The sequence below is a fragment of the Sebastes fasciatus genome, chromosome 16 (genome assembly GCF_043250625.1).
Source record: "Sebastes fasciatus isolate fSebFas1 chromosome 16, fSebFas1.pri, whole genome shotgun sequence".
Classification (NCBI taxonomy): domain Eukaryota; kingdom Metazoa; phylum Chordata; class Actinopteri; order Perciformes; family Sebastidae; genus Sebastes; species Sebastes fasciatus.
Genome location: NC_133810.1, coordinates 16,123,560 through 16,135,592, shown reverse-complemented (window position 1 = coordinate 16,135,592; position 12,033 = coordinate 16,123,560). Strand labels below are relative to the sequence as shown.

Sequence of the window (12,033 nt, the reverse complement as noted above, 5' to 3'; positions counted from 1 at the left end):
AGAATGCAGACGGATGATCTTTATTGGTAAAACTTGACTCTATGACTGGGAGCTCACCTTCTGCAGAGACAGGCTCGGCCTTGCGAGAGCGGATGGTGACGGTGCCGGTCTTGGATAGATCGGTCCCCGTCCTCCACACTTTGACCTCCACATGTCCATCACTCTCATCCACATGATACTCTACTTCTCCAAAGTAAAACACCGGTGCTGGAAAACCAAGAAAGCAAGAGGGAAATAATTAAATCAGCAGCATTTGTTTATTAATTTATAATCTTATTTATTCTAACATGAATTGCAAGACTGTTTTAACATACTAAATACTGTTAGAGCTTTTATTGATCAGTGCACATTTGGCCTTTTTTAGTGCTATGTTAGTTGTCTCATGTTGTTTTGAAACTCAATATCAAACTGTTGATTGACACTTTGACACTCTACCTGACAAATTCTGTTTAATGGCCTTCAACCTCATACGACCGACCTTTGTAGCAAAGCTCACATTTGCATATTTTGTTATTTTACTTTTTGTGTTAATGCAACTTGTCTCCTCTCCTTATGTGGGCACCTGTGGTAGCATTAGACCTGTCAGCAGCCACCCTGCAGTCTGACATGGTTCATTTGTAAAGCCAGCAGCCGGACACAGAGGTCAAACAGCGACAGCCCATTAGTTTGAAGTTAAACTGCAGGGAAGTGCGACCTTTCAACCTTTCCTGGCCTCTCATCGCACCTCATTGTTACCATTCTTCTGACGGAAACCACTGAGTACTTTGAACAAAAAAAAGATGCAGTTAGCACTCGAAAACAAGGCCTCTCTGTGTGTGTGTGTGTGTGGTGTGTGTCTCTTTCTCTGAATGTGGTATAGTCAGACGGTGAGACAGAGAGAAAGCGGCCCCCTAGACAGCTCAAAGGCTTGTTTGAACTGGCATTGTTTCCTGAGGCAGCAAAGTGGAGGCAGTCCAATGTGTATTTGACAGCTTCATCTCTCACAACCCCCCCGTCAAGTCCAAAAAAAACTGACAGAATGAAAGTTCTTCCTTCTCCGTTTTAAGATGCCACACTCTCTCTTTCTATCTCGGTTCCTTTCTCATATTCTGGCATATAATCCAAAAATAGCACACGTGTTGTCATTTGTTTGTGTCATGATCAAACACTAAAGCAGTCCAGAGATCTTTTTTTTCCTGAATATCACTTTACTGATAAATGAACTTTCATATTTTATATATATGCTTTAACTGGGCCAGATAACAAAAGCTAAGCACGGTGTACATAACTAACGGAATGAGAACATTTACTGCAGTTACATTTTGACTCTCTATTTAACAGAATAAGTGACAGCCCAGGGCAACAATACCCAGCAAGTATCACCACATCAAGTGTGTTCTCTCTCTCCACCTTAAGACTTGGGTTCCTCGATGCATCTGTCTTTTCTCTCGTACCTTTTCCTCCTACACACTCGGCTTCACGTAACAGATGTAGCGCTGGTTTGTAATGCAAATAGAATTGGTGTATTTGCACAATGGCAGAGTAAAAGGAAAAATTACAGATTGTGTAGGTGGGGAAAACACATGGATAAAAACCTCTACTTGAATACACTGGTAAACAATACGTGGGGGCTGGTAAGTGTGTTTTTTGAATGATAATTATTGCCTTAACAATAGTAGCGGAAACATGTAGCGTTATCTGTAAACACTATGTAAGCAATCACACATTCCTTTTGTGAGAGGAAACTTCTGCTTGAGTTTTCATATACATGTCTGCATTCACACATGTCTCGACTGCGCCCGGCGGGGACGACAAATTCTTGACACCACAAGAAGGAGATGAGTGATGACTGATGAGTGAGAACTGCATCCTCGCCCCGCCTCTGAGGCCACGCCTGTGGTTTAGCACTCTGAAGTGTGTGTGAGGGCTGGGGAAGGTGTAAAGCCAAATTGTGATAATTACTATGTGTGGGTGGCTGTAGCCATTTGTGTGTCACTGCGCCTTTAAATGCAGTTTACAGAACATTCTCAGCTGTCCTCTAAAGAAGGACTCCTGCTTTTTGGAAGGAGGTAACCTGGAGCATAGGCTGCTTTTCTTTATGTTAAATAAACTTCCCATTGGTGCTTGGGGTTCAAATGCATACATGTAATGATGTAAGTTCTGCAACATACATCGTGTTTATATTTACAAACTTTTCTCCTGCCTTTTTATTGTGAAATACTGGACAGTTTTACCGCTTCAGGCCTTTATAAAATATTCATAACTCCTAGGCTTGACGGATTTACATATGCAACCTGTCACAAGGAGATTGCAATTAGGCTTAACTTTTAAAGGTGCAGTGTGTAGGATTGGGCGGCATCTAGTGGTGTGGTTGCAGATTGAAACCGACTGAGTACCCCTCCTCTCACTCCTCCCTTTCCAAGACTGCGGTAACGTGAGCCGGCGAGTGCAAAACCGTGATAGGGTCCTTCGTCTTGCTCAGAGGTCATCGTTAACATAATAACACTACTTAAGCAAGGTTTATGGTCGCCGTAGTGAAGCCGGCGTCATTGTGGCTCCGCAAGTTGTCGCAGCGCTTGGTCATGCACCTCTGAATTTACATACCTACGACCCAAAGGGAAGCACAGAGAGATGGAAAATAATTTTGACTTGGAGGTAAGCGACAGTAATAATAACAGTACACAAATGCAATGCTTGGCGATACGTCTGTGTTCACTACTGTTGCCAGGCAGCCTACTTTCCTTTCCGGTAACACTTGTTGAATTCTTGCTTATCCACAGAATATTTTGTTTGTATGCCCCCCCGGCGTTTCGGAGCATATTGCAACGAACAATGCGTTGAGCAAAGCGTGCGCACTATCTACAGAGGCCCGCGCCACGGTGTCTCGCGCAAGTGTAAACAAAGCTTCAGGGGCAACGGAAGTCAGACGGCGACTGGCGGTACCAGCGTTTTGCACTCCGCGGCTCACGTTCCCGCAGCTTCACAAGCGTGTCACAGAACTACGGCGGCCTTTGGGTAACGTAAAAACGTAAAAAAAAGGCGCTCACTAGAGCCAGTACTTGATTTGTCCGTTCTGGGCTACTGTAGAAACATGGTGGAGTCGGTGAAGAGGACCAGCTCCCTATGTAGATATGAAGGGCTCATTCTAAGCTAACAAAAAAACGATTTAGTGTCAGGTGATTATGCACTAATGAAAACATAGTTATGAATATTATATTACATTTCTGCTAATAGATCCCCCAAAATGCTACACACTGTTCCTTTAAGAGTCACAGGCCAAAAAGAGTGGGAACAACAGTCTAAGATGTGGTGATATTGATGTTTTCATGCATGGGTAAAAATAAATGCTTTTTTTTTGCTCCGTTTATTGGGTAGTTAATTTTTTATGCTATATGTAACAGGAAGCAACATTAAGTAAGAAAATTACTCTCACCACAATTTGCAGCCTTTATGCTAATTGAGGGTATGTGGTGGAAGATGGCATTTCTGTATAATAAAACATTTATCATTACAATAATTTATTTTAAGAATGGAACGTGTTGCCATATAATGACAACAGGTTAGATTAAATTCTAAGTCTGCTTAAATCTACCTCCTGAAGTGGACACTTTTTTTTATCTAAAGCGAAGGCATAACGTACAAATGAGCAATGAGCGAGCAATTCTGCTGCTTCGGGAGTGTGACCAACAGTAAGGCTGCCCGAATATTGAAATGAAGGTCTGGGTTTCCAAGAAATACTCTGAGCTAATCTACAATTCTACAAACTCAGCTGTGGCCATATGCGCACGACTGAGAGAGTCTGAGTGTCCTCTCTCCTTGGCAGGGTACAAGGAGATGACAACACTCACTTTGAGTCAGAGTGTGCAGCCATGCGGAGCGCAACACTCAGGGAGACAGGTACTGTAGAGTTTAATCTGATAAAGTACTAAATCTAGCAGACACCCCTGGGTCTTTTTTTTTTCTCCAGCTAGAGTGAGAGAGAGTGAGAGAGAGGAGAGAGAGTGGTGGTAGTGGAGAAATAGATGGAAGGAGAACGGCAGACTGAACTTGACTTTGACCTGGGGGAAGGAAAAATGGGGCTAGAGAGAGCACTAGCAGTCACACTTGGAGTTTTACAAGTGCTTTTCTCACCACTTGCCTTTGATGCAAAATTTGAGGTCTAACTTGGTGTGCACACACACACACACAAACACGCATGCACAGCAAATGCAGTCAGACACGCACACAAGCAACGTTAGACACAGAGCGCCGTAACTCTTGTTTTTTTTCCTTGGCAAGTTGAGGTAGTATTAAAGTGAAGGAGGGTGCAGTTTGACTGCCTGGGTGCAGGTATTAGAGCACTGTCAGACGGTGTATTATCCTCTGGGAGGCTAAAAATGACACATCATCTCTCACTGGAGTTGGGCTTTCACAAACACATTTTCCATTCCTTTGAACTCAGCACCACGACTGAAGTCTTCTGACAATATACTAACAATCAGACAGTGTGTCATGTTTCTTGTTAACTAGCCCCCCGATGCCTCCATGCATGCATGCACGCACAAACACAAACACACACACACACACACACACACACACACACACACACACACACACACATTCAATTTGGGACTATTGTTTGTATCCTTAAATGAGTTCTCAGTTGTAAGTCGTCATTGTCTTATTCATCCGAGTCTGCAGTCTGGCAACGGCTTGACAAGTCCTCTCTGACACTATTCTCTCTGATACAAACTATTTATGACAAATTAAAGGAAGACTGAGAGAAAAATAGTTTGTGAAAGAAGTCTTCACTTTTCTTAGATTTACAGTAATCTTAACCTAGATATACAAAGCTGAAGAAAAACATGAATTGATGACAACCAGATCCTCTATACACACGAATCCGAAGAAGTACCGGAAGTAAACAGGTCGCCATTGCCGCGGTGGCGTCTCCCTACTAATACGAACGTCTTTGAATGCAAGCTATCATAAGAAGTGTACAATTTTCTACCTTTACTTTCTATGCGACGTTACTTTTGACAACGATGTCTTGGAGTTCAGGAAGAACCTGGGCAGTTCTCAGCTGCCTGACGTTATCCTAACATGGTGAAACAAGTAATGTCAGCTAAGTTAACACTGCTTAATTTACCGTTGGTTGCTCTAACCAGGGCACCCTAATGACCACAAAGTAAACTTTATTTGGTTGGCATCACAAACAGAACACGTGCAAAGTGTCCGTGTTAACTGGTGACTCTCAGCTGAATGCATCATGGCTGCTCGTAGTGACAGCAATTTTACTTTAATCAATATTAAATACATACTCATCTGTGTTTATTATCTACACCGACCATTTAAATTGCTACAAGCAACCACGGACGCATTCGGCTCAAAGTCACCAGTTAGTACTGTTAGCAGAGAGTAGAGTCACTACAACTTGCCACTGCAGTAATGGCGGAGCCGCTAGATGGCGGAACACACAAAACGGTGTCTATATAGCTTTACCTTATTATGTGATACGTTGGAAGTAGAGGTGCGGGGGGTGCAACAGCGCCCCCTATCGACCGGATAGAATGCCATAATTAATGTGGCATAAGATGGAAAATGAAACCCACTTGAGACCATTTCAGTAAATTTCCATCACTATGACACTGACACTGTCATTCCACATAACACAGAAAAGGGATTTATCCATTTTACCTCGGCACTCTCCAGGGTGCTGGATAGCTCCCTGGATATCTCTCCCACGGCGCACAGTCCTGACATATACAGGCCCGGTGCCAGGATGAATATGCAATAGCCTCAGAAAGGCTAAATAACAACAACATTAGGCTACTGTTTAAAGAATACATTTATAAGGAGCACTCACAAAAATCTATCAAAATCAGCAAGGGAGGCGCGTTGAAACAGCTGTTTGTGGCTTACAGCTCTCAACGGACACAGCCTCTTTAATAGCAAGCTCAGCCTTAGCCTACATTTGTTCTACATAGACTCAATACGCTTTTTTAAGTGAAAGTATTCCTGACAACTTGTGAAAGTGCAATGCAGGCTGCTTACCAACAAGGCCACCAGTGGCATGGCTGGCTGTGCAGTAGCTACTGGATTTGAAAGCAAACATGTCAGCTCATTTCGGTCAATGCAGGGAAAATGCATAGTAGATAATGGGCTGGTTTTAATAAAGATATAAATGGACAATGCAGCCAAGTAAAAGACTAAAAATATTCAAGTAAAAAGATAAAGTACATTTCTGAAAAGTGTGAAAATGTGCAAGGTTCCATGCACCGGTTGAGCTAACTGCATGTACCTATTTTTCTATTTTTGCCTATCTTCGTTTGGCCTCATGTGTAGAATAGACAGCCTTCATTCAGGAGTGGTCTCTCATTCAAGTAGGCTACACATATTTGTCCCTTCAAGGTACAATAATAATAATTCACCTAATGGCTTTATATGAGCATGCATGACATAGGTTATGCCTCTTTGATACGAACCGTTTTCATAATAATAAAGATGCTTTGTGAACATCTGAATCTTACTTTCTAGTTTTCTTAATAGCAGTATACTTCTCAAATTATTTGAAATAAAAGCCTTGGGTGAAGCACCACGAAATAAGTGATAACAGCGCGAGGGGTTAAGTAGTCCCCCTCCTAGAAAATATCCCTGGATGCAATATTCTTTATTTCCGGTGTGTCTATTTAGTTTATTTATTTTATTTATTTATTTGAGTACCAGGTGCGAATCAATCTGTTTTTACTATTTCTGCCCTGATGAAAACCAGCGTTTTAATCAATATGCCCAATTTAATAAAAGCCTTGTAATATAACTCCTCTCCTTGCTCTGCCTCAGAGTGCCTGAAGAACGATTTCTCTTATTTTCCATGTAGTTATTTTGTATGGCAGCTAAATGTAGACACTCATTTCCCACTACAGAATATGAGGAACAATAAGTTCAATTTCAACTTAACAAGGTAAAGAGAGAAATCAAATAGAAAAGATGAAAAAAATTAATTCAAGGCACAGCCATGTTTATACATGTGGAGCATTGTAGCCAGTGGAAACAAGTCATTTACACTCAGTTGGACAAGATGTAGGTCAATTAGATCTTATTCCTTTATTGATATGTTTCCCTCAGAACTCATTGCATTTCTCTAGTTTGATGCCAGTTGGCTGGGTGAGCATTCCTTGACACTATCTATAAGGCCTTGATGAGGTAAAGTCAGCCTCTTTATACATTGCTGGAATTTGACCCAAATGTATTACACCAGTACTCCCTCGTCTCTAGGAAAAAAGTATGACTTTTACTATCTATAGCATGGCATTTAAAGAAAAAAAAACCTTGAACATTCAATCTTTCTAAGTCCATAAAGTAAATCAATGCAGAATAGTGGAGAAGGCCTGAAGATTGGAATAAGTATTTCCCAGCAGGCTTGTCCCTCTCCAGATAAATCCTCTACGCGTTTCTCTACCCGTCAGGAGATGTAATCGACTTTGTCCATACGATGTTGTAACAGGATGAAAGCAGAGCAGGGACATGTCTACATAATGTAGTCCCACTGGACTCCTGTGTGGGTCTCGACTTTAATTAAAAATTGTCTGAATGACAGCGAGACAGGGGTTTGATTCCATGTGTCTGCTGCAGGTGAAGGGTCTATGTCAGGGTGTTTCCAACATGCCTCAACAGCCAGTAAGACTGTCAACAAGCTTAATGAAGTGAGCGCCTGCGATATAAAAGACTCTAATGACAATTCATCAAAACATCTAGGCTGTGGACACCCACACAATGTGTTTACATTAGGGCTGTCAACGTTAACGTGATAATAACGCGTTAACTAACGCAAAACCGCTTTAAAGCCACTCATTTCTTTAATGCATTAACGCAATCTATCTTTCGGAGGTTGGAGCGGGCTCAGTTTTAAAGCTAGAATGAAGATACTGGTATCATACGAAACTAGAAAACCTAAGTGTAGTGGCTATCTTTAGTCTTCATACTTCTATCTTCGTCTTAACTTACTTTCTGTCAATAACCACACTTCAAGGACGACATCACAATGTTTTACGCGTTGAGTCGGCCCGGTAGCAACGCCAACGGCAACGGTAAAACAACCGTGTTGCTCCGCCGGTAACTCGTTTATTTACAACTGAACCTTTTCACAATAAAAGTCATTTCACAATAAAATTAATTTCCTGTCCCTAAGTCACGTGTGTACGGAAGCCACACAGGATGAAACTCAAATTAACAGTGGTCAATATACAGGAAGGAATCACATCATATATAGTCACAATATTCTCTCACATTTAACTCAAATATATTTCTCACTGAACTTCAGCAACTAATATTATCAAAACAATAAACATAAACTTGGCACTAGTAAATGGCGCTTACATTCCGGCCCCTAATTGTTACTGCTGAGGCATAACATTGTTATGCCCCTAATTGTTACTGCTGAGGCATAACAATTAGGGGCCGGAATGTAAGCGCCATTTACTAGTGCCAAGTTTATGTTTATTGTTTTGATAATATTATTTGGTGAAGTTCAGTGAGAAATATATTTCAAAACAATAATCATAAACTTGGCACTAGTAAATGGCGCTTACACTAAGGAATCCTTTGGTACCAACCATGTCGTGTTGTTGCGAAGGAGGTTAAAGTTACGCTCAATTTTGCCAAGGAAAAAGGGTCCCTTGATTTCTGACATCAAGATATGTGAATGAAAATGGGTTCTATGTGTACCCACTAGTCTCCCCTTTACAGACATGCCCACTTATGATAATCACACGCAGTTTGGGGCAAGTCATAGTCAAGTCAGCACACTGACACATTGACAGCTGATGTTGCCTGTTTGCCATGTTATGATTTGAGCATATTTTTATACTAAATGCAGTACCTGTGAGGGTTTTTGGACAATATTTGTCATTGTTTTGTGTTGTTAATTGATTTCCAATAATAATTATATACATACATTTGCATAAAGCGAGCATATTTGCCCACTCCCATGTTGATTAGAGTATTAAATACTTGACAAATCTCACTTTAAGGTACATTTTGAACAGATAAAAATGTGCGATTAATTTGCAATTAATCACAGTTAAATATTTTAATCGATTGACAGCCCTAGTTTATATGTATGTGTCAAATTAATGCCCATCATGCATGTGCTGTTTAACCTTAAAGCCCTACAGATACAGTGTGCACACCATGGAGAAATAATGTAATCTTCTACGCCTCTCTTTGGAGACAAAACACCTTTTGCAAAGTTCACCACGACCTCTCATCTGTGTGATGTCGGTACATCACATTCAAAGGGAAAGGTGTTTAACCAGAGAAGTTATTATAACTTACACAAAAAGATCACTGGAAATAGAAGCATGGAGGACAACGTGAGCAAGCCTTACCATCATCCATGTCTTCCAAGATGTTGACTTTGGTGGTGGGGTAGTGCATTCCCAGACGGCCCCCGACAGGCATCGACAGAGTGATGTTGAAGCTCTCCTCTACCTCGTACAGAGAGTCGTCGATAATCACCACGCGACACTGCTTCTCCCTCTCGCCTTTGTCAAAGCGAAGGATGCTGCCGTGCTCCTCCGGACGGGAGATGTAGTCCGAGTAAGACAGCACGGTGGTGGGAATCGTCCCTGAGGCAGAACCTTCAGAGGAGAGGTGACAGTGACAGGAGTTTAGGGAGAAACTGAAAGATACTCCACGTTTAAAGATAAAATATAGTATTTGTTAAAGGCATCAGATAACCTGAGCCCTCGGTACATACAGTTTAGCAGTTTTTCAGCATCTCTTATCTTAGGAATACTGAGTGCTCAGCTTCAGGTAATTTTTTTTTGCCTATAATGGATCCACTCGTATTTGAAGTAGTAGTTCTCATATACATATTCATTTTTCGCTGAATTTGATGTGAAAAGCAGTGTGATGAAGTTTCAGAGGGGGTTGAGCACATCAGGTTAACAAACAAGAATAATGTAATAATGCATAATACATTTTCCCTTTCAGTTTCATAACATTCAGACTGTAGACCATTACGGCTTGTGGAAGTTTGACCTTTAATTGCAGCAAGCCCATCACGTCAGTCAGTGTATCTGCTTTAATGCCAGAACACAATGGGAACAGACCAACCCCACAGGTATGTAGCAACTGTAGCCTGTTGACATTAAACAACAGTGCCTTCATTAGGCATCCCTCATTAGTCTAAATGTATTTCATGGGATTTAACTGCATAAGGAGAACATACAGGCTAAAATATGGACCTTTGCACACACTGTCACCCTCACCAGCTGAAAATAAGTAATTTTGATTTATCACACAGAGTGTAGAGCTGTTGTGTAGGTTGTATGTTTTTTATTAGAATAAACTACTCTAAAACTTGGAAAAGGCACCGGCAAACAGATTGTGATACTACTGGGCTTATGCTGCTACTTTTTATTTGTAAGACTGCAAATACGGTGTGAAATGCATCTCTTCCAGTGCGTTGGCTGTATTTTAACACATTTCATCGGCACCTGTCAAACAGGAGAGGTGTGACAGGTGCACCTGACACTCCGCCATGCACATGGGTACATTAACATCACATTAAGGTCACAGGTTTTTCTTTTAATGTGTGCAGTATCCTTAAACAACAATTAACCTCTTCCACTCCTTGAGGGTGCCGGCGCCCTCTGCCTGGCTGTAGCAGGCTCAGTTTTAGAGCTAGAGTGAAGGTACTGATATCGTATGAAACTAGAAAACCAAGGTCTTGGTGTATTAAAGTGGTATTTTGGAGAGATTATTAATCATTTTTATCAATTCTCGAGTGGTATAAAATGGTTAAATTTAGCACCAAATCCGTGTAACAAATGGTATCAACCCAAAAATCGCTGCAACAACTTATGAAACTTAATAGAGCATGGGGATGGTTATCATATCTATCATCATGTTCTAAGCCTTTATACACTTTCAAAATGTATTTTAAATAATTAATCTATTATTTATCTTTATTAAATCAACACAGTGCTGAGCTGCATCTCAAATTAATCTTCAGGTTCTCAGCTTTCAGATGGTGTATACCACTTCTATGTGACATCTACTGTTGACCTGCTGTCTCCCCCTAAAGACCCCCTGTTCCCCCTAAAAAAGACATAAAGGGGACTATGATAAAGAGGGGTGGAGTGGAAAAGGTTAAATTTGTGATTTGCTTGCAAGTATGATAATTTGGGTAAAATACAATACGTTTAATAATGTTTCATCTATACCTCAGACACTTAAATTATCTATGTGAATACAGGATATATGGTCAGAAATGACTTATAAGCCTTGAAATAATAACATTCACCATCTAGTCTGACCAGCAAACTGGCAGACAGGCGAAGTACAATGAGGGAAAACGGGTTAGATGAGGTGAAAAGGGCTGGTCTATACCCTGCTGTGTGTAGCAGACCACCATGAGCTCCTGGCTGATGTCTCCACTGCGGTGTACCGGGATGAAAAGCTCTCCAACATCTTCCTCCACTGAGTGGATCTGTTCAGGGAAGAACACGGTCGACTCTGTTTGGAGGAGAAAAGAAAACGAGTGGAGGGAGTCAGAGGGAAAAAAAGAAAAGGGTAATGATATGTATAACAATCTGCAAAAATCCACAGTACATTAGCCCATCAAGGACTGATACAGGCTTTTGTTCTGGCTCTGCATTAGTGAGCCTTGGCTGACATTTTTTTTTCACTCCGATCTATTGAAGTGGTAGTCCTGCTGTGTGCTTATTCATATTCAAAAATAACTCTCCATCACAGTTTTCGGTTTGATGCAACCAGAGGTGCTCTTCAAAGAGACCCCTCTAGAAGTTTTTCTCACTGCCTGGTGTGTCACAGACAATTACACATGCAAGCCTCTCAGTTCATCCCACAGAGGGGAATCAGCTGGGAGTTTTGGCACACATCGATTCCTCTATACACAGAGGGGTCAGCACCTCCTTTATTTTTTTTCCTCTCGTTCTCCACTCCTCTCTCCGACTCTGAGAGGAGTTGGTGTGATTGAGAGAGAGACTTAGAGCCAGTGAAAGCACCATCTATCAAAGCAAAGAACTTACGGGCATTATAGAAACAATA

General features: G+C 41.3%; 1 protein-coding gene across 1 annotated transcript in view; it reads right to left on the bottom strand.

Annotated features, from left to right (window-relative positions):
• frem2a (FRAS1 related extracellular matrix 2a) overlaps positions 1-12,033 on the bottom strand; it is a 74,211-nt gene that overhangs the window by 21,088 nt on the left and 41,090 nt on the right. The window contains exons 5-7 of the mRNA XM_074611037.1: positions 11,353-11,478; positions 9,345-9,596; positions 58-207 (exon numbers count right to left, since the gene is read on the bottom strand). Of these exons, the coding sequence (XP_074467138.1) occupies positions 58-207; positions 9,345-9,596; positions 11,353-11,478 (528 nt within the window). The remainder of the gene's footprint in view (positions 1-57; positions 208-9,344; positions 9,597-11,352; positions 11,479-12,033) is intronic.